This window comes from Anopheles stephensi, chromosome 3 (assembly GCF_013141755.1).
Source record: "Anopheles stephensi strain Indian chromosome 3, UCI_ANSTEP_V1.0, whole genome shotgun sequence".
Taxonomy (NCBI): Eukaryota; Metazoa; Arthropoda; class Insecta; order Diptera; family Culicidae; genus Anopheles; species Anopheles stephensi.
Window position 1 is genome coordinate 41,432,519 of NC_050203.1, and position 23,104 is coordinate 41,455,622.

The following is a 23,104-nucleotide window of genomic DNA, read 5'->3' on the forward strand; positions in this document are numbered from 1 at the left end:
AGTTTACCTGTATGAAATGTTTGTAAGTTCACATGAGTCTTTTACAGTAAGATATTGCATTAATTTTGACTTCCAACGACCAAACCGCACTGCACTAACACTTACGACTAGTTCTTGTACAAAGAAACTTTTACGAGCTACGAAGGTACGATTTGGGCGGGGGAGAATTGGTTCAGATGCTAATGTGATTTTATTACTTTTTAATTCATTCATTTTCAACGCTACTCTCCTACGGATGCAACAGGATCTTTTGCGACACATGACTAAGGCTACTTCGGGGGATGAAACGCACACACACACTTACAAATAGGCACACGAGCACACATAAAACGTGGACAGTCGATCGATAATGTTATGTGATGATCTACACACTAATTTGTTCACCTTCTACGATAAATGACTTGTTACTGTTGTTGGGCGAAAGAGTCCTAACATATGGAAACATTCACTATTTTCCAATCGCATTTGAAAGACATATCTCAATGTAAAATGTGTAGAATAAAATGCAGCAAATCTACCTCTGCACAAGTATATCGCTTAGACTACCATTACTGAGTATTTGGATTGAATGTCGAAAGTATTGAAATAAATATAACTCCAACGAAACGCCTGTTCTTCCTCCTCTAACAACTACACGCAACACTACATAAGACATTTGCTTTCATACTGATCTAGATCAGATGTTTGCTTTCCTTGGAGTTTTATAATGTTTTCTTTTTTTTGTCATTTTGTGTTGATTTGTTTCCCTTCAACGAGTTACACCCTAACATTATCAAACATAGTCTGACGCACTTATCGTCCCTTCCGGCAGCGTTTCGGAATGTTTCTCAATCGTCAGCAAATTGTTCGTCTCGTTCAGAAAGTGGCTTTGTACGTTATGATTTTTGTGAGGCGATGACATCTCCTTCAAATCGACAATCTCGTACGGCCGCTCGTCCTCGTCCTCACCGCCGGCCATATTCGCGTTGTTCAGCAGGCCGGAGTAGTACGCACTGCCGGATCCGCTAGCCCCTCCGCCCGCACTATGTGATCCGGTCGGTATTGCTGGTAACGGGCAGTTCATGATTAGAATGTCGTTGTCTGTACCCTGAAAGCAAAGCATTTGTCTCTGAAACTGTTTGCTTCTTCGCTTGCTATAACATCGTTAGGGGGCCCAGCTAATAGCTTGCACGTAAACCATTCAATAACATCCATATCCACCGAACACCAATAAACTTACTCACATGCTGTACGGAGCCTGATTTGTAGGAGGTAGTTTCTGACGGACCGATCTCGTTTCCCACTTCCGCGTAGGACGCCTCATCGATCTGCACCGGATTGTAGTTATTGTCGTCCATGTGCGTGTAGTGGTTCTCCACCGGCAGCGTGTGGGAGTTCACCAGCTGGTCCGGCGTTGATAGATTCTTGCGGCTGCTGAACCACGTCCACAGGCCGGAATTTGTACTACGAGGGCTGCATGACCCGTTGGTCGAGTTTTTCGATGTTTGGTTATCAAAATTCAACCCACTGGTGTCCTTTGTACTACTGGAATCGAAACACAGCGACCGAAGTCCATGCTGATTGGTTCGAATCCTAGAAAGACAGCAGCGCCGGAATGTTGCGTTATACTCGTTTCCCTTTGCAGTTGATTTACCATCGGACCTACCTTTTACATCTAAGAAATACTATCATTATTATGGCACCGAGAAAAGCCGATGTTAACGAGACTACTATCAGCGCGAAGGTCCAATTAAATTCCTTCGTGTCTGAAGACGAAAAAATTTCCTCTGAAAAAGGGAGAAACAATCAGTTATAATGTTCGCCTTTCAAACGCTTTCCCCGTTCCGCGGAACTTACTGATCGCTCCGTCGAGAGATAGTGTACCCTTGTCCTGCCAGGCCCATGAGCAGAGATCACAGGTGGTAAGACCGTCCGGTGCAATGGACTCCTCAAGGAACTGCGGTCTCGGTGGTGGTGGGACAAACTTTCCATTCCAGTAGCTCTGATCGATCGTGTCGATCACCTGCATTTCGTCGTCGATCATCGAAACACTTTCTGCTTCTAAGCTCCAAGCGCTTAGAGAATTCACTCGTTTCACTGCGTTGCTAGCTGCGGATAATTGTGCACCACTCAGTCGATCGTTGGCTATCGTAATGTTGTGGCTTGGCGCGATGAAGGTAGACAATGTTTTGGTATTCCTGGTGTTGCTGCTGCTGCTACTGCTGCTGCTGCTGCTGCTTGCAAACTTGGAATCATGTTGCCCAACGCGAGTGCTAAGTTGTGTGAGCATCCTTCATTTTTAACGATCTGCAGATAGGAGATGGAACAAAAGCAAACAACATGGTAATTTGCCGATATTTAAGTACAGGAAAAGCGTAAAATAAGGATGATGTATTTATGATCGTATCACTGCTTTAACTGTTGGAGTGTTGGCTATAGCATGAGCTCTTTACATTAGATCTCTTTTTTATAATCAACATAACGACCGTCTAACACTCACTTCAACCATCGCCCCCTTATTATCACCAATCTCTTTGGCTGTTAACTTCCTCCTAAATGTAATTTAAGCTGTTCAACACTGCTAACCAACTAAAAAAACATAGTCTCACACATACATGCGTGTTAAGTTTTGCGGTATTTAATGTAACACGAACCAAGTGCAGCTCGCAACAGTATTAAGAAATTTTAGAATACACCGGTCATGTTCATGACATCGTCCCAGGGCGGGTCAGACACAGACAAAAATCGATTAGTGCCCTTGTGACGGTAATGCACCTTTCGCTCGAATTTCCGTATTCGTCAAACTCTTTCCAGTACGGGATGCAATGGAAGAAGACCTACAAAGTCCACATTAACTAATGCCATTTGCAAATTTAAGTCGTGTTTCGTCTTCCCTTCTAGGGGGGTCAAGTTTGCAAAACTATGCAGGACTTTCCCGAGCATTCTTTTCCATGTTTCACTTCTTCTTTACTCGTTGGACGTCTGCTTGAGGACCGAGGAGTTGACGGCCCTGGTATTGGTACACGGTAGGACAAGGTATCGACTCGCGCCCGTGCTGACTCCCCGTATTCAGGACTGAATATCGAGCTCTAGGGTTATACTTCTACCATTCTTAAATTAAGACTACAAACTATCCATTAGTACTTTTTGGCATGTTTGATATCTGTCTCCCTTACAATCGTTAAAACACCAATTCACCGTAACCTTGTGGTGTTGAAGACTTTCGAGCACCTTTTTATGTCATTACATTTCTCGACGTGAACGTTCCAGAACTCCGCTTCAAGTAGATTCACAGGAAAAGAAGCTGAACTTTTGGTGAATAGATGGTGTGCTTTGTCAGAGTAATTACTATGTTCTAGTGGGCCAGATAAAACCAGCTGGCAGGCTGGACTTTGGCGACCTCTGCGACCTCAGCATCACAACATCAAGGGTGTCTAAAAGCTGATTGACGGAGCAATTATTAAAATTAAATCGTCATTCTCTATCATCAAGCGACAGACGGCATCCGTCTTTAGACGGTAGAACAGGAGTTCAAATCACACCCGAGCATCATAGGTACTTGTGCTCAAGCACTCAACACATCGAATTAAGTTGGCAAACTTTTGCTTCAGTGGCTCAAACGGAAATTTGGACACCTTGTAGCGGATTATTTTGTAAATGATTAATATAAAAGGTGTATAAACAGATGAGCAATAGCATCATCCACTAGCCTAAGAAAATCCAGCCCAAGACTAAAAACATCGTTTTCAAAATCGAACAGTTGCTCCAGTTGTGTTGTCCGTACATCTATTTGAGTCACTGAATGTCCAACTGAATCGTGCTTTCATAACTATGTATTTTTCCCTATAGTCTGTGCTCCTCGGCGCCAACTTCGGGATAGCGTTGTGTAACGACACCAATCCCAATATGCCCATGCATCAAACGGTGTCGCTGAACCGTGTCTGCCTCAGTCGAGAATTCAAACCAAGCAATATTCCATTTCAATTCACACAACCACATAAATGAAGCTTTCCAATTACTCACCAACTTGCACATGGAGTGTCAGAAACATTGGAAAGCCTAACACACACCTCCCAACCTATCGCCCGCATCACACATAGCTTAACCATCCGGATTCAAATCAATCTCAAGATCCACTTTCGACTATATTTGCGTAGACTACACATCCGAAGTGTTCTTCGTTTAGCACAACAGCAATCCGCACCACTTCATCTCACCCAGTGCTGGCTTTTAGCCGGTCTCAGCGCTTTCAGCCGTTCGCAACAAGTTCATCGTCCTTTCGTATTGGGAACAAGCCTTTTAACACCATCGTTCTGAAATGTGGCCGTCGTCAGTTTCTTTTTTTTTTGCAACCCATTTTTGCAACGATGAGATGATGTGAGGCGAGGAAAAAAATGCTCAAACACTTTACAAATGACTTCATTTGCATGGTCAAACAGTGATATGTCGTCGCATCCGGCGTCGGTCCCGTGAGTGAAGTACGTCACGCCGTCGTCTGTCAGCGCTGTCGCGTTCATCATCCGATAAAACGGTCCCCTCCTCCTCCCCCCAGAGGACGCGAGCCAAATGCGTCTCGGTGAGCATATTTGTGCAAACATTACGTGCATATTGCACCCACAAACTCAACAACGCCGTACAACGAGCGTCCGGACGGTAGTAACATTCTTCGCTCAAGGACCGATTATTTCTGCCAGATTTCAATGAAATTCGCCGGCAACACTTTCCAACAAATCAACGCCAGTTCGGATAAAGTTTGCAAGTCCTAAATCTACGCCATTTTTCTCAACTGTTTGTATCAAACCTCACATCCGCTCGGGGACAGTCGCGTAGGGAAAAGTAAATTAAGTTGCAACCTTCAAGTGCGGGACCAATTTTTTAACTACTTAAATTTTGCTGCCCACAAACACGATGTACATCGCCAAACTAGAAACTCCATCCAAGCAAGACTTCTTTCACCCGTTGCATTGTTCGCACGCCAGAGCGCTCCCCGTCCCTCTTAGACGGGGGTCCGATAATATCATTTCACCACAGGCTGTATCATTGCTTCAAGGACTTTTACTTAGAGTGCCGTATCTTGTGCACATCTTTATTCAAAGGACAGTAATGAGCGATCGCTGTGTGGCATAATATTCGCCGACAACTTCACATTCTCAAGAGGTGCACCAGACTTGCAAACCATTTATGTGCAGCGAGCGTGAATAAAGCGGCATTCTAATCATGCAACGGCTTATGATACCCGCATGATAGGCCTCCTCCAGAAGGCCTTAAACACCACGCTGCCAGATACGGGGACGAACAAAAAAAACGCCCGCGCGAAAGGACGCAGCGAAAGGAACCGGTCGAATAGAAAAAAAAAAAGAAAAAAAGAAAGCAATTGGAAAGGAAGCAGTGACTAAAAAACCGTAATTAAAAATTCTGCCCGCCTTTGATGTGTAGCAGCACTCCAGAGCACTGCCAGACGACTAGTGTCTCGCTCCACTAGTTCACTATGTAGTGAAGGTAATTCCGACGTTTGTTTCGCCATTTTTTTTACCAACACTCCAGCACCTGTTTGACAATAAAATATTGTGGTTTTATTAAAAAAAAATTGAAATTTTTGAAAAAAAATATAAATATTAAAGGAAATATTGTTTCACGTGCACGCATATCACAAAGTTTATACTTTGAACATTTTTTTTCTTTTATTTGTTTTACCATATTTTTATGTTTTATTACAATAATCACAAGCCAATACTGCATAAAAAGAAAAACTTTAATATTTATTTTTAAAATAACAACATCCCGAATATCTGAGCAATATAAGTCTGGAATCACTACTCAGACATACAAACGATATATGAGTTCCGTCCAATCCCGTACTGCCTTACACTGCTCTAGCCTCATACTGCTGGGAACCTTCACTAAAAATTGCATTGGACACAATTTGCAACAGTTTTCAGTAGCCGAACCCTCTACCAAATGTTGGCGCAAAAGTGTTTCACGCTCGACAAACATCTGGTGCTAGTGCAATATTAATGCATACATGATTCTTCAACCACATTTGATAGTTTTCAATTCAATGCACTCACGCATTGTACGCCCGAAACTTATTTTTCGCCAAGAGCTACCGTGCTACACACACTTACAATTAAAACATACACACACACACTCAAAATACGCTACGTAGAAGCACTCCTTACGAACGCATGTAAGTTTCGACCGGATGGAGTGGAGGCGTGTTCAAGTGGTCGGTTTATGATCATACTCGATCCTACCACTCGCACTTGAGCAAAACACTCAAATTGACTGCAGTTTGCGATGCAGCAATTGCCCAGTCCGACACGATTTCAAGTGTGGATCACTGCTATGAATAGGCACTCATGTTCCGCCCCAATCAAACTTCTGCCCAAGCGCTTTCGTCTTACGGGATGTTTCGAGCAGCTGAACATTTGCATCCCATTGCTTGAGCATTTCAAACCGTACCGAGGTGAATTGAATGGGAAATGCCTGAATAACTGCAAAAAAGTTAACTACAACTCTTGCATATATGGTATTAAATTGGTTATAACTATAATAACCTGCATTTTCGTTTGCTAAAGGTTACAAAACTTCACTCTTCACAATAACAAAAAAAAAACAATCGTTCCACCATAGGTTTTAATTCCACCGAGCTCTTGAGCTGAAACTGCACAGCAACAACTTTAAGCCTTTTTGTCACGCTGCTGCATATGCAAATGCAATTGCAGCAATAATCGGAGCTACGAAAGGAGGGAGCCTACTCACAGCCGCAATAATCCTGTCCAGGTGTTCTTGTTCGTAGCGCTACCTCGAGCGTCAACATAACTGGCTTAAAATAGCTGTGACAAATGAGGTTTGAGTTGAGCGAGTTGATTCGAAGCGTAGGATGGTTTTATTCGAGTTAAATTGAGTTTAATCGCTTTTCTAGGAGTTGCTACCAATAAAATGCAAGTTTTGTAATGACACACTCTTTAAACTGTAGTCATTGAGCATGTTTAAAGCTTGAGAATACTAGCTGGAGCTAATGAATTTACGAACACTCTCGGTAGAAGTTCAATTTATGACTAGACTTTGTTTTTTTTTGCTAAATGCTGTAGCAACTATAGACTAATATCTTCTACGACATGATATATTTTCTTAGTCTAATGTAACATAATAAAAATATCATAAATTATGTAAAAACATTAAGATTTTTGTTTGATCAACATTACACACCCGGTAACATTTAACCCTGCAATTTATTATTTGTTCCGATTTCATAACATTTATAATGAATTATTTGCATTACTTATCCTTAAAGTAAACCGTATAAATCGGTAGAGTAAACGGTTCTTCATACGGCAGGACCGGACTTCAAATCCCACGCAGACCGCCTTCCCGTACGCAGGGCTGGTACAGAAAGCCAAAAATGACAGTTTAAGTGCCCAGGAAGAAGAAGAAGAAGGATAGTGTGATTTGTGCATGCGAAGAAAGTTTGTTTTTTAATTTTCAACCAAACCTTTTGTATTTACTATGCCGCCAATTCCACTTCTAGCAGAACTTATTTGATAAATCAACAGAGCATGTTCTACTTCATTTTAGGACTCTGCTTGGAGCAAAACGTCATATTGCTATAGTTTTTGTCTTTCCAATCTACAAACGTATTTAACCGAAGCACTCCAACTTAATGACATTGAAACTGATTTTATCCCAACAATAGACCTTTGCACGCTGTTACACGAAACTGATCAAGACAGAAGTTCCTGGATGTGCCAATGTTTACTCTAAATGCAACTGTATTTATCTTACAATACGCTCCACATATGGTTGTCAAATTCATCTCTTCTCATGGGAAAGAGATGCAACAACAAGAAAAAAAGAAACCTTTACATAATCTCGATCGCCATGAAGGCAGAAGGAAGAAAGAGAGGACAAAACATGTCCGAGATCGCTACATAACATGGAAAAAACGCAAAGCGGAAAAGAATGTCGACGACCGGTAACAGCGTCACGATCCTTTCGAAGCTTCCATTTTCAGACTACAAATTGTGGCCCAACGAACGTTAAGTTCATTAAGCGCGGACACAGCTGCAGGTGCAGTCGAACCGATTACCAAGTGGTGCCAGGATCGTGAAGAAAGATCACACATTAAGATTGGAGTGCTTCGGATGCAAGATCGTTCCGTACCATCCACCGTGGATGGACAGTTTAGTTTTGATAACGGGTTCGCGTAACATTTTCTTATGCTAATACGTACATTTCTTCGAGAATTGGATAAGATTAAAGCGTTCAATCGGTGCAAAACTGACTTTCAACTGTCATTCGTTTCTCCGAAGTAACAACTGAATATCGGTTAACAACATCACATGCAACAGCTGGTACAGTTGCATATTTTGAAGGTAGGCTTGCAGTGAAACCTTTTCCATTTTGTACCATGAATAAATCAACGTACCAATCCTCCGATAGTGTCCGTTCTCAGCGCTTAGTGCGTTGTGCCCGGTACGATCGCCTCCGTTAATCCGTACATCCGTACCGTGTCACAATCTTTGGACATGCAACATGTCTAACTTTTTGATCGTTTGATCGATCATCCAGCCTATCGCTACGGCACAATCTGCTGTATTGCAGCAAGCACCGATTGGCAACACATAGTCCGCGCTTTCGGTGCTCCCCGAAAGGTTTGCTTAATTTATTTTAATTAAAATCAGTGCTACCACCCTCAACCGACCTTCTCTCCCCTCCCGACCCTCTCCTTTTAACACATGCCACACCAAATTATGTCCAGCCTGCAGCACCAATCAATAGTTTTCGCAGTCGCTCCGTTTTTGAGCCTGGTGTCTCCGAGCCTTCCCGCACCAGACCAGACACGAGCGACCGCAGACGACTGCATAGAAATGCATTTCTGGAAATGCACAAAATATGTACATTTCTGATGAATCGAGTGTTCGCGTTGACAAAGCCCGGTTCACAAACGAAACCGCACGCTGCAGTGGCCGGTTTTGCGCATACGGGTATGCCCGGTGTTCGCAGTTTGTGTAAGGCACATCTTCCCCCATTTTGCGTGGAACAACTGCAAGCGCAAACCGTTTGGAATTGCGCGCGACCTGAAGTAAGGCTATGTCTTACGCTCAGAATGTGATGGTGCTGCTAAAGAGGAGGGTGGCAGTGACTGCCGGACCCACTTAAGAGCTTTGCCATGTTTTGCGCTGGCTCGAACCAGACCAACCAATCGGGCCTTCGATTGGTGGTGCCATATTTGGGGTCACAGGAATTTTACATGAAATATGTAACGAGAAACGCATTGTGCTCTTAAAACAAGGCCAGGAAAGGCTTTTCCTCTCCCGATAGTGCGCGCGGACTTGTGCCAAGTTGACACCGTACATTTTTCTATCCAAATGCAGCATTTTAATTTGAATGCAAATGAACGAGATGAAAACGGGTAGATAAGCTAAAACATAAAAACATTCATGTAAACCATTCAGGACTTACAGCAACCAATTGAAATCGAGTTCAAAGTTAGCGGATGACAGACGGACTGTGTCCTTAAGCTTCTCATCAGTACAAAGTAACGAGATGGCCTGTACTATATTTGAGCATCTTTAGAGACGAATTAAGTCTAGTAATTCAAAGCTTCTACAAAACTTATTTAAGTGTCAATACTTCTTCAATACAATGACAACCCTATTAAGCATCCATAAAGTACATTGATGAGCTACTTTCAAATCATTGAGCAAAAAAGCACATCATATTCATAGAGGTAGCTGTAGTGTGTTTCATTGAAAGTGCTTATAATCCTTAGAACCATACAGGGTGTTCCAGCTAAATTATATAGTCGTGTTAGTTTTATTACTCGAATTTGGCTTCCCATATCAAAACAAGCAATATCTCATTCATAAGCTAACAACGTGTGTGAACTATAGTGACCATCATGTTAAATGAGTCAAACAAGTGGAACCCACCCCGAATTTGGAAAACAAATCACATGTATGATGATGATTCACCACCGGCGATTATATTGCGTTCGATCGACGTATTCCTGTCAAACTTCCGGAAAAAGGCCTCCTAACTCCCCAGACCTGAGTGCATTGGACTATTTCGTTCTTGACGAAGTTAAAACAGATTTCAATAGAACATCGAGCAATACTAAAGTGGAATTAGTCAAAAGAAAGTATCCGTCTCTGCGACCTTTCTCAGGAAAATAGTCGCCAGAGCTTGTTCCATGTTCCGGTACCGAATCGAGGCAATTATTGATGCAGAGGTTGATTATTTTACAATAATTCGAATCAAGAGTTTGGTAAGCTGCAATTCCTAAAAGAGTGCTTTAAATGATTCACTTATCATTTTTTTTTCTTTTTGCATAGGAAACTGTCAAATTTAGCATGCACACCCTGGAAATCTCTTTCGCTTGACTGGTGAGGTAACCTCTCTCGTCCCACTTAAAAGATCGCACTTGTAATTCATCAATGGCGAAGTAGTACAGTACAGTAATACAAAAATGAATGTGTCCAAAAGTCAATAACGAAATGTATTTTTATATTTGTATTTGATCATTTGCATAAGCTTATATTATCTTATTCTGTAGACTTAACTCCTAAGAATGCCTGAGGCATGTAACAATATTAACACGTTTCCACCATACCAGTCACCAGAACCTAACGGTTCTCATTTTCTTAACTTAACATGTATCCGCGGCCATTCTTACCTTTTCGGGCTCAATTAACTTACGCCGTCGTCTGGCCTAACCAAACACCCGGACAGCTTTATCTAAGCAAGTGGTAAGTTAAAATTTAGATAAGCAAGTCCGTACTACAGGGGAACGGTCCGGGCGAGATTTGATCCTCGGTCCTGTCATTTAAAGACCGACTCTGCTTTCACCTCGGCCCTGCTTATATCCCAAATATTGGTATACAAATACTTGTGTTTGGAAAGATAACTACTTGATTGAAGATTATGCTGCAGACAGAAATATCCCATTAGAACTATCAATCTGATTGAAAGATAGAAACAGCAATCATTTTTCAAACCCTGCAAAACTAGCACTCAAGCTCAAGCTCAAATTCTAAATATGATGATTGATGACGGCCACGGTTAATCCTAATGTCAAAATTGCGTGGGATAATTATGCTTCCCGCTTATCAGCGACTCCATTATAATCCGTTTCAGCTTGTGCTCTACCTTGCGCAAATCATACTTCTCTCATTCTTACCTCTCATTAGTCACTTGTACGGAACGCCTAAGATATTGGTGGATTCAATCCGCTAGTCAACAAAACTAGCCCCCAGTGAAATCGCAAACTCCTCTACCCAAACCCAATCTTATCTTATCGGCGTTTGCCTCGAAACGATAAGCTTTACGCGTTGTGCTGCAAAAAAATCCGTACGACCTAGTGTTGTGTCGAAACGGCCCACAGTCGTTACGGAAGCGTGACAGTGAAACTTCTCCAAGCTCAAGTGTGTGCAGTCGGTTAAGATATTAGAAAACACTTGATTCAACGAACCGATGGCATCTTCCCCTGCCTGTACAATCTCGTTCGATGACAATTTTCACGGTGTATTCTTTGCCGGCCAGAAGTTTACTGGCACGGTCGATATCGATCTTCCTAAAACAAAGAAAGTGAAAGGTAGGACTCCTGATTTCAAAACCATCAAATGATGTTGCGTGCTAGAGCTAGAATGACACTAGTCTTCTTGTGCCCAAAAATATCCCACAGGAATTTCATTAAAAGTTACCGGACTAGCCAGTGTCCTGTGGACAGAAACCTACGGCACAGGCACAACGATGGTATTCCAGGGACGGGAAGATTTTCTCAACCATACAGTGGTCTTTGTACACTCCGAAACGGGTACGCAAAACACGTCCCTCATAATCTAGCGAATGCGGTACGAGCTTCCCTCCTTTCTCATTGCCAGATGAACCGATAGTAATGGAGCCGGGACGTCAGGTTTACAAGTTTGCTCTGCAGCTGCCAAACACGCTGCCCACATCCTTCGAAGGTGATTACGGTTACATCCGCTATACGGCTCGGGTCATCTTCGAGCGGCCGTGGAAATTCGATCTCACCTATAAAATTGCGTTCACCGTCGTGCACCAGCTTAACCTCAACACCATCTCGCCCCCATTGAACGTACCTGTCGTGCAAGAGCACATCAAGCACTTTTACTGTGGTCCATGCCGGTCCGAGCCACTCACTATCACCGTGAAGCTGCCGATGACGGGATACGTCCCGGGACAGTTTATTCTCGTCACGGTGGACATTTCGAACGGAAGCAATAAGTGTATTGCTGAAGTGAAGCTCAAGCTTCGCCGACAGGTACGATACAGTAGCAAAACGCCCTACCAGCAGAAACGAACGGTCTACAACACGCTGGCCAAGTTTCAATGCAGTGGTGTCGATGCCAAGGGATCGGCCGGATACGAAAGACGGTTTCTAGTACCCTCGGAACCTCCGACGCGCAGCGACACTATCATTCGGCTCGAGTACTTTGTGGAGGTGACAGCCAAGGTGCTGGGGATGGCCTACAGTCCCGAGGTGCAAATTCCTGTGATGATCGGTACCGTGCCACTAATGAACCTCAACCAACGACAACAGAGGGCGTCCATTGTTGAGGCCCACATGACGACTGCATCGACCTTAACTCGAAAAAATTTTCACGGTAGTGTGCCATCGCTCATCAGTAAGTTGCGCCAAAATACTTTTCAGATTTATTTCCTATTCACGTTGAATGACATTTTTTCTCAAATTTCCTATCAATCAGTTCCTCACACATTTGAAAAATCTGCTGGGCGAGCCGATGTCAACATTCAGGATGATGACGAGGCCCCGACGCTGGGCGCAGTTCCCTTTACACCGCGCTATCCAATGTTCCATTTCGACGTAGATGATAAACCTGTTACGCACAGTGGAGCACACCCTGCGCATCACGTACAGACGGCACTGAGCTACAAACACGAAAAACTGCCACCAAAAAAACCGACAACGATGGACAGATAGCTGGATTAATACTGATAAGCTGACCGATTGCCGAGAGACACTGTGCCAATTCCGTATGTAAGAGACTTCTATTTACCTAAAACAAACATCAGCACCCAATGATACTATCTTCAATGTGATGTATGTTAAGAGATTCTTGATCGTAAAGCAGCTACTGGGTAAGGGGTTTATTTAGCACGTGTTAGATAAGCTATGATATGCTATAATAAGATTCATTAATCAATTTAAGAATAGATACTTGACAGCTTGTATTACGTACTTGGCAGCTTGTATTACGTACTTGACAACTTGTGGACGACTGCGGTCAAGGAAAGGCAACATAACAGGTCAACAGCGCACTCAATCTTTCTTCCTACTTGATTATTCGAGAATGACTTTTTTAGTGTAAAAACATAGCGAAAACTTCACATAAAGCAATAAATAATACCAAAAACACGTTGTTAGCACACATTAAAGTAAGTTATTACACATTAAAACACATTTAATATTAAAGACCACAAGGTCGAGTACCGTCGAGGGAATGTTTTGACTGTTACAACTATGAGAACTGTTAGTAACCGTTACGCAGCAAATTAGGAATTGCTTCAAGGTTAATATTTAAAGGATTAATGTATAGTTAATAATTGTTCAAATGTAGCTCAAGAACTACATTGCCACTGCCTCGAGATGCAAACATTGAAATTGGGTGCCTGCAACTCAGTTCCATCACGGGCGGAAAAGTGCCACGACCGTTCCAGTGCTTCGTTCGAGTCGTGTAAAAGTTCCATGTATAGGAATGCAACTGGAAAAAGAAAATAAAAAAAAAAAACGGGACAATTTACCAAAAGAACAGAGACCACCTCGCCACACTTTCCTTTCCGTGGTGGTCGATCGGCCCGATCGGTAGTTATGTTTCTGCTGTTGTACCACCTCTCCACAAATTACACCTCTGAGCAAAACCATCTCGGTTCCGGATCCCGAGCGATGGTAACGACGAAGCACCGGAGAAGAGGAAAATTATTCAGCCAGGGTGGTCCCGACATAGTGATGGGAAACTATGCACGATTCCTGGTGGAACGATTCGAACGCTCCTTCACCGCAGTGAATGATATCGATAGGTTCAACAAAGTTTAGTGTTCTTGAGTTTTATGCTATGAATGAGGACGCCTCAAATATTGATTATAAGTTCCTGAGAACGATCTCCATCTTTTCTAAAATAACCGTAAAGATATATATTTTTTATTTAAGTAGCTATGCTGATCAACTCAGGATGGTGGTGGCTTTTCCCATCACTAGTCTCGACCCCAGTCGCTTCAACTACCGTGGTTCCCATAAAAGGACGCGGAGAGAGGGAAGTTTTGATCAGCTTTTGGCGAAACACAGTGTACGGTTGCACTTGAGCAGGTTGACCACTTTCAAAGGAAGTCAGCACAATGTATTGGACAATTGCGCTGGACGACGAAGGAGTTGCTCACCATGCTTGTGTCCGCTTCGTGCCCGTCCGTCTAAACCGTGAATATGTTACTCTTTCTTGTTTATTCTTCAGCTGCAACACAAAATAAGATACGTACGGTATAGAATTGGCAAGAAAATGACTCACTTACGGATCCATGTGGCTTTCGCGAGTAGTAGTTACTCACGACGCAGTTGGTTATCAATCTTTGCTGAACAAAAAAAAATACTGCTAGGAGGAGACTGTTAACTTAAAAACGGTTTTCTCACGTTAATGATAGCACTGGAAAGTATAGTATGAAATATTAGGTTTTTAAAGAGGACCAAATCGATTAAGTTTGCCATTTTCCATTTCGTTTATATTTAACCAAACGTTTTGAAACTGCAGCCAACTAGTAGATTATCTGTATTGCAGCATGCTTCGCCTTCCGTCGACCTCTTAGGTCATTCCTGCAATTTTTGGCTTATTAGGGTTATAGCTACCACCTAGTTCGATAGTATGTCCTCCATTCTTTAATCAACTAAATATGTGCATATTTGAGTTCTTTAAAAATTGTATAAAATCTCCTTATTATTATACAAAAACTATTGTCTGGTATTGTACTCACTCCCAAAGACTCGCAAAGAGCTCAAGATCTCGTCACTCAGATACAAGAGTTTATGTGCCCTGTAAATCAACGTTGACACGAACTGCATCCACTACAGCATTACAGGAAACGTGTACAGGGACTGTACCACACATTAACAAATAGTCCTGTGTTATCGAATGATATTAAGAACTCAGATTTCAGATTGGTCGTATGGAACCCAGAAACAGACTGAACGTATGGTTCTACTACTCGTATAAAAGCTACACCTTACGTACATATTTACAGCCCCCAAAGTGTCCACAAATCTAACATTAGTGACCAGGTCAGAGAGTAATAAAGTTATTCTGGTAAAGGAGAAGTTACTCTGATTCGATAGTAAAAACTTTAATATATGCCATTCATCTAACCAGTTTGATAATATTTTTAATCGAGGTACGGGCTTCCCTTGACTTTAATAGAAATATTTAAAAATAAACAACCATCACAAGAAGCATCCAACAAAAAACCAGCTCGTTATACACGAACTGAATGATTGTTATGAGCTAGCAACATATCTAACATTCCGTCCACGATACTAACTTACATTGTCACATGTTATTATTTTTCACTCACAATTCGCAAAAAGAAGATGCTTCGAGTGCACCGTTTATGCGAACCAGTCTTGCACTTGCAAGCATCTTTCAAATCGTGATAAAAAAAAACGATTCTACCTGCGGCTAAATTATATGTAAATGCACATAAACATACCTCACTACTTGTTACTCGCAATGAACCGCAACTCGGATGCTCGTAGTAATGTTACGCTTACCCTGCCCCGTTTCGACTCATTTTGTACCTTACCGGCCAGGTAGATGCATGAATGGGCTTTCCTGTTGTGAAGAACCAACCTCCCTTCCTCACCATGTCCCATCCTCATCGAAAGTGAAAAGCAAACTTGGAAAATCTCATCCCAAAACGCCCTCGCCTACGTTTGTGCCTGCCGGTGCATCGCACCATCAAAAGCTGGTAGAGCTGGTGCGTTGTTGCTGAAACACATAAATTTTAATTACTTTCTTCCTCTTCCTGCTCTCAAAAGCCCACACCGTATCCCCACAGCAGTCCCACAGCAGCCCGGCTCGCCCGGACGGCATCTTTGGCCGTGACGAAACGCCGGATAATGGCGAAGCCGTTTTTCTTTTCCACTCCAGCAGCAATATTCCAAAAACACAATCTTACCAATGAAAGGATACACGCGCCCGTATGTTACCCATTCGTCCGTTGAGTTGAGTTCTTTTCAAAAGTGGCTTTTACCGACTGCCAGGGGCATAAAATTGCACCCAAGAGCCGGCGGATCCTTCCCGCGACCCGCACCGCCCATCATAGCTGCCTTCTAATGAGACTTTGGAGCGACTATGAATGGGTTCGAAACGTCTGTCATGATGTAAGAGACAAACAAGCAGACCCACACATACACACAGAAATCTCGATGTTATTTATCACAGCTCATAGCACAAAACTTGCAGGTAAGTACATCGGAAACAATAGACAGTTAAACATTTGACATTAATGTCTTAACATGAGCACTAAATGGAGCTTTTAGCTTAATGTAAATATGTATCTGGAGCACATCGGTGACATCCGTTTGTGTAAGACAAATATTATATTATTACCTTACAACCACCCAATCAGCATAAGCCCATTTAGTTCATCTACCAAAGATGCACTTCCCGTTCCATCCCGGGTTTGTAGCTTTATGCCTCGAAGATAATGCCAGGTTCGTATCGTAGGAAGATGCGTAGGCTGGGTGGTGTAAAGTTCATTAAACAAAACCAAAAAGAAGCAACCGCATACGTAATTGGAAATGCGCTGCAATCGCACTCGGCTCATTTACCCTGCCTGCCGGGAGCACCATGGGAAATCTTCCCGGCGGGAGAAACCCATAAACGCACGCGGACCTCGTTCTCGTGAAACTCCTACGCATGCAGCGCCATACACGACCATCAAAAGCCTTTAATTGGGCGATCTGCCATCAGTCGATGGGTCCGTTGTTTCCCGAGCCAATTTGCAGATAATCGACGACGGCGAACCCTGGATACCTATGGGCGGCCACCATCACCACCGTCACCACCAATGATCCTGCCAGTTTTCAGCCGGCAGGCAACATTCGCGTACACCTTTTCGGATGCCCCGATGTGATCATGATGACTTGCTGTTCGGTGCCGAAGCAAACGAAGCAAACGATCGCTTTTATAGACGGAACGCAAGCAATCGTTTAGAAGAAATAAAATATTTCCTCCCCAGGATCGCTTTCGGATCGACTAATTGGATGCAGCCGTTTAACGATTCGGTGCTCATTGCTTCGTACAGTCGTTCTGTCGCGAGCTGCAGTTACGCCGCTTCAATCCAAGCGGTTTGAGTCCAGTTTTGTGTATACAACATATTCTTTATATTTACAGATAGTTAAATTTCTTACGGAAGCTTCATATGCAGTGCTTCACAGTGTATTTGATGTACAAGAACAGCTTTCCGATAGCATTCTTACCATCCTAGCACGCTCTTTTACTGAAACGATCAAGTGATCAAGCGGCGATCTCATTACCAATAACATTGTTTTATATCTGCACACAAACACACACACGCGCCCATATTTTACTACCTTTCTTGACATTTACTGCTTCACCACCTCTAAAAACCCGAAGGAATCGGTTTTAATGATTCTTTTCAATATATTCTCGTTGTTAAACATTTGCTTACTTTATGACCGCTCGCCGGCAAGTATACCTGCCGACTGTAAAACTGTTTCCCGGCCGCCAGGCATGCATCTCTTAGTATCTCCCACCCCGTTGGACGCTTGGACAACTTGCCATCTTACTTTTTAATTTGCTCACTTTCCCACCCCACGGACGCATTATTGCGTGCCCGTATAAAGCTGTGAACAAAACATGAAAAAACGAAACGGAAAAAAAGCTTCCCTCCTTAACGAGTATATTAAAATTGCGTCTGAGTTCTCGCTCGCTCGTTTGCTCGCTTGCAATTCGATATTTGTCCGAACGTGTTACATTGGCTTCATCGTCGGTGTCCGCTGCCTGTCTGTGGTGTAAGTTTTGCATGGTTTTTTTTTTTTTTGTTGGCGTTAACCACCTTTCTCCATTCAGACCGGGCACTGGTTGCCCAAAATGGCACCGAAACATACTTGTTATTTGCATTTTTGCCATCCGGAACCGAAATGATCGAACTAATGATTGAGTTTTGAGCACTGCTCTTTTTGCGGCTTCCTTCCCTGAACCGGACTGGGCTGGAAATGCAACTTCATAAATTTTACATCCGGCCCTTGATGAAACAGAGAGAGAGAGTGGGGGGGAGGATCGCAATCGCGGGGGACCCCGGTAAAAAGTACACAACACATGACGCAATTAAAGTGTGGTGTAATTTTATCGTTCTTGCTATATTGCAGACGGACCGGACCGGACATGGGGTTGCATTTGCTGGCTAGCGTGTCGGTTTAACCCTCCATTATTAAATTTTGTTTAGGGTCTTTCCGCACTATGCAAGATATAACATAAGGGAACAAACTTACCTGAATCGTACCGTCGTTCACAATTTTCTGCTATTTTGTTGTGGGTTGATCTTGATGCTATGACAAGTGGTCAAATGAGTCGTACTATATCTTCACGATCACTTTATTGTTATTATTGTGATTATTCTACAAGTCTAGCCTCTTTGCGGTTTTCTTATCGAATTCTGTTGCACACATTTAAGGGGCAATTTTATTGCCTGCACAACCTCACAATATACCAGCTTCTTGTAAACGCGTTGGGAACGTTGCAACAAGTCGCGTGAAGACCGCTCAGTAATAGCGATACCACCTCATTCGCTGATAACGCTAAGCCAAAACGCTACCATCACACACAAACTCACACATACACATTTTAACTCACTCGCCAAATTGACTCACCAAACACATTCCTCGCGTGCTGGCGCCGAAAACCCGCGACGATGATTATTATTTCCCGCCTAATAACTTCATTTGCTCGCACGCTCTCTTCTGGTCTTCTGTGCGTCGCCGTTTGATCTTCTCGCTGCTTTGTTTTGGTTTCTTTTTTCTTTTTGACGATATCTTCAGCGCCAACAAAAAAAATACACTGGCCGACGATCAACAAAAGCCGAATCACGCGGATCTCACTCACAACCACACTTTTTGGCACTTGTCGCGTCCCCGGATGCCGTTCGATGCTTATCGCTAGCACCGTTTGGTTCGCTGTCCCGGATGCGTTACGTTTGTTCGTTACTGTACGCCCTAGAGCACTTGATCAACACTGTCCCTTGTGTGCAGGACAAAACACACACACACGCTACACAGCTTAAGCCCACGACGAACCAAAGTGACCGTCGTCGGAGCTGGCCATCATGCCAACCCGGGCAGTGTTTTGAGCGGTGCCACGATCAGTGGTCGCGGACGGGCCCGTTAACGCATCGCCAAACATGACGACGTAGATGCTGCAGAAGAAGCACCACCAGAACACGCTGAACGCCACGATGCAGAACCCGAACAGTGCCAACCGTTGCACGTACGCGCACATCCGATTGCACATATTAACTGACGCTGCAGCGGGCACTGCTGCACTGTTCGACCTGCGGCTGCCGAAGCCCTTCTGATGCCGAAAACCGGGTCCAAACAGCCTTTTTCTCCCGACGCACTCGACGCGTTCGCCGATCCGGTCGTTTCGCAAAACCAGCGAGCCTCGCGCAGCGTTCGCCTCCACGGAAGGTGTGCTGGAGGTGCATTTGTTGTACTAGCGCGTCCTGCCCATCACCACCGTGACGGCACCGTCGGCCATCGAATAAACCCGACCGGCAGCATGTTCACCATCATGACCCACCAGGTTGATTCAATGGTTCGGTCCCGCTCGTGCTTACCCTCGGTCTCCTTTTCACTCTTTCGAAGGCCCAATGCGTGATTATTTGCAAAAAATGTCCTGAAGCCTATCCCGCGCACTATGGGCCGCGGGAGTCTCGATGGACGGTTAGGTTGCCAGCAAGTTTGTTCTGAATGTACAGCGCCCATTTTATACCACTCAGCTATAATTTGAGCTTGACGACTAGCTACTTGCATTTACCGGCAGACAAGGTCAGAAAGGAACTAAGGGACAGTGATGATAATTTTAGCCTTTAATGTAAAGCCGCACTCTTGCATTTTATATTAAAGAATCGGATCTGAGGTTTGTTCTAGAGATGCTCTTATTACGCAAAATTAATATTCCATACGCCTTATAAGAGGACCGTAATATCTCACGATTTCTGCTTCTTTGTTGAATCTTATTCGAAATCCTTCGAGACGTGAGGGATTGTCCTTCTTGACTTAGTTAACCCGTAGTTGAATAATCAGTCCTACGTCCAGTATGGGATTTGATACCAGTCCAGTTATGTTAGCCAGTGATTCCTCTACCATTATATCACCGGATTGCCACTTCCATTACTTACATTACACTCTCCTACTTCTTACCGTCCTATGTAAGAGCTACAACTATACTTTTATAAGTGTAGCAACTTTGTTTAGCACCATTCCATTATTTCCAACTATAATCGAGCTGACGATCTCGACCAAAAGGAAAATCTGTTTTTGAACTTTGAGCTTTCTGTATGAACTCCGTTTAGTGTGTAATTAAGTCATTAGCTACGAGGCTAACTGTACATAACGTTAGATCATTTGATTTAATCTATTTGAAATCCGTGCACAAATTCTGGAATTCTAAACTAGCTCTTGTGTTAAACGACTAGTTTTAACATTTTACGCTCATGGTCGTCATGATCAGATCCATTATCCCATCCTTTGTGGTGTTCCCAGCATCACCCTAACTCCATCGCAACTTGGAAATACCAAAATTAGTCCCACTGCTGTTTACCTTGGATCTAGGAAACTCGGGCTAGTCTGCCAATTCGGCCGGAATAAAAATACCATACGGGCTAGAATCGTCCGATGCAATTCACATGGCATGACCAGCCCACCGGAGCCTGACGGGTAAAATGCAGACCTCATCATTACTGTGGCTTATCCATCATGCATCCTTAAAAATAGATTTAAACATATTAATGGACAAAATCTTTATAGACAAAGTAAGTAGTAAAAAAAGTTTGTCAATGGTTAAGCTAACTCAATGTAGAATGTATTGGGTACACATTGCTTTTAAGATTGCTATCAAAATACTCCAGAGCTTTTTGGTTTAGGAAAACTTTTATCTACTTGTCTTATATCATCATCAAAGTGCCAAAAATGTGGATATTACGTTCTACTGTAATAATTCATTTTCCATCACAAATATTGGCCAGCCCATCTGTACCCATACGTCCCACTGTACACACGCTTTGCACAACCGACCCAAGACCGGATTGTTCTCAACCAGCCTTCTCCACCGTCAACCACCATCATCGTCGTCATCATCGTCGTCGGCGTTATTCGCCACGGCGGGTTGAACGGTTTTAAGCTGAGCACCTTCCTCATTCACCTTCATCGCCTTTTTTTTTTGTTTTTATTCGCAACGATCTCTCTTCTTTGCATTCGCGCACATTTTTTGTAGTTGTGTTGCTCTCAGGAACCCTTTTCCTGAAACCCTCTCTCATTAGAACGGACCTCTTATTGTTTTGTATCTCTATCCTTCACACGTTCAACTGCACTTTCCATTGGTGTGAAAAGAAGACGGTACACGCGGACGGCCCGAGCAAAAAAATGCACAAAGCCGAAATGGGAGCCCAGGAGTGTGCGGGCAGGCACAAGGAATCCCCTTCCATCCGACGATATTTAAAAAAAAAACCCCGATGTGTGTGTGCGCCATACGCACATCCATACGGAACCATACCTTCGGGCGAACAAATAGTTAAAATTTGGTAAAACTGTGTAGTTTTTAACCTGCCCCTTTGGGTTGAGAACAACACTATCACCTCAGACCGTACGTTGCCGTCTCGTGGAATGCTCTCACCGCGCTGGTCCACGCTGAGTCGAGAGACTGTAGAGACTTTCAGCCCCGAAGCTCCACCGAACCAAAGTCTCGAGAATTTAGAGCCTTTGGAACGCCGAAACGCGTACGGCTTCAAAAGTACCGGTTTTCGGAGTCGGGAGTGAGTGGTTGTTTTTTTTTTTTATTTCTCCCCCGTTCCAGCTCTCCACTCAATGGGCCGATTGATTCACCATCTCGTTACGGTTCCACATGCGATCAGCATGCGATCGAACCGTTTTACGGCTGCTGTATCAGTTCCTCGCCGGCTAATGATTCTATCAATCAGCGATCGGGAAAATGTAAAAGATGGTAATTGGCATTCTTAAAGCGATAGCGATCATTTATTCTTCTCCCTAGAATTACAATATTATTCTTTGCCAACCCGTTTGAGAATTGATCTTGCGTAACTTTGGACGACAAGTCCGTTGAACTTATTAAAGGGATGAAAAATAATGATAAATTAATTTCTACAATCAACCAGACTAATCATCAATTTCATCACTCCTTAAACAATACACAACCAATGGAGTCCAATCACAATGCATATGAGGCCTGTCTTTATGACACATTAGAACGCTCTAAATGTTAATCAGCACTGGAAACCATAGAAACCCCACGTGCTCCCTCTCTCTCTCACACTCACTCTCTCTCTCTCTCTCTCTTGCTCTCTGTTCGGATGTTTGATGACTAAATATGCCATGTGATTGCACCGAATTCCCACCAAGCGCAATTGCACTCGGCCCCTTCCCGCTCCCTTTCATCACCCGTTCGCTGATGTGGGAAGGAACCAGTTAGGGTAGCCGATAAAAAACTCAGAAAAACAAAACGACACCGGAAAACGTGCCCAAGTGCTTCTTCGATACATCCTGGCATCCGACCGACCGATCCTTGCCCGAATTTCATTCCAGACATCAAAACCCTGCCTGGAGAGCAGCTATTGTCACGCTTCATCAGTAAGTGTATGGGCAAGTCCCTTCGCCCTTGCAGTTCCTGCAGGCATCAACTGCGGCAACTACAACCACCACAACAACAGCAGCAGCAGCAGCAGCAAAAAATACTGCACGGAACTTTTGCATGCGGAACCCTCGCCCTCAGCAAAAATGGTGGTGGCGTGGTGTAGATTTCATTGCACTTATACGAAGTGACAAGCTTATTTGTCTGCCGAC

At 43.5% G+C, this 23,104-nt stretch overlaps 2 protein-coding genes across 2 annotated transcripts; one reads left to right on the forward strand and one right to left on the reverse strand.

Moving 5' to 3' along the window:
- Positions 1-714: 714 nt before the first annotated feature.
- On the reverse strand, positions 715-19,791 carry LOC118512271. The gene is made up of 5 exons (XM_036056460.1): positions 18,524-19,791; positions 1,837-2,286; positions 1,646-1,766; positions 1,224-1,572; positions 715-1,087 (listed from the first exon to the last, which is right to left on the reverse strand). Exons 2-5 carry the CDS (start codon positions 2,267-2,269, stop codon positions 773-775), a joined length of 1,218 nt encoding a protein of 405 aa, XP_035912353.1. The 5' UTR covers positions 2,270-2,286; positions 18,524-19,791; the 3' UTR covers positions 715-772.
- LOC118512269 (arrestin domain-containing protein 3-like) lies at positions 11,342-13,393 on the forward strand. Its single transcript, XM_036056457.1, has 4 exons — positions 11,342-11,575; positions 11,666-11,797; positions 11,865-12,629; positions 12,711-13,393. The coding sequence occupies exons 1-4, from the start codon at positions 11,455-11,457 to the stop codon at positions 12,944-12,946; spliced, it is 1,254 nt and encodes a 417-aa protein (XP_035912350.1). The 5' UTR covers positions 11,342-11,454; the 3' UTR covers positions 12,947-13,393.
- Positions 19,792-23,104: the final 3,313 nt, after the last annotated feature.

Bases quoted from the DNA above. Each gene is read 5' to 3' on its own strand.
- LOC118512271 (XM_036056460.1), bottom strand. From the start codon at position 2,269: ATGCTCACACAACTTAGCACTCGCGTTGGGCAACATGATTCCAAGTTT. The intron at 1,573-1,645 runs GTAGGTCCGATG...CTGTCTTTCTAG, and splicing joins GTATTTCTTAGATGTAAAAG to GATTCGAACCAATCAGCATG. The intron at 1,088-1,223 runs GTGAGTAAGTTT...CTTTGCTTTCAG, and splicing joins AATCAGGCTCCGTACAGCAT to GGTACAGACAACGACATTCT.
- LOC118512269 (XM_036056457.1), top strand. From the start codon at position 11,455: ATGGCATCTTCCCCTGCCTGTACAATCTCGTTCGATGACAATTTTCAC. The intron at 11,576-11,665 runs GTAGGACTCCTG...AATATCCCACAG, and splicing joins TAAAACAAAGAAAGTGAAAG to GAATTTCATTAAAAGTTACC. The intron at 11,798-11,864 runs GTACGCAAAACA...TCTCATTGCCAG, and splicing joins CTTTGTACACTCCGAAACGG to ATGAACCGATAGTAATGGAG.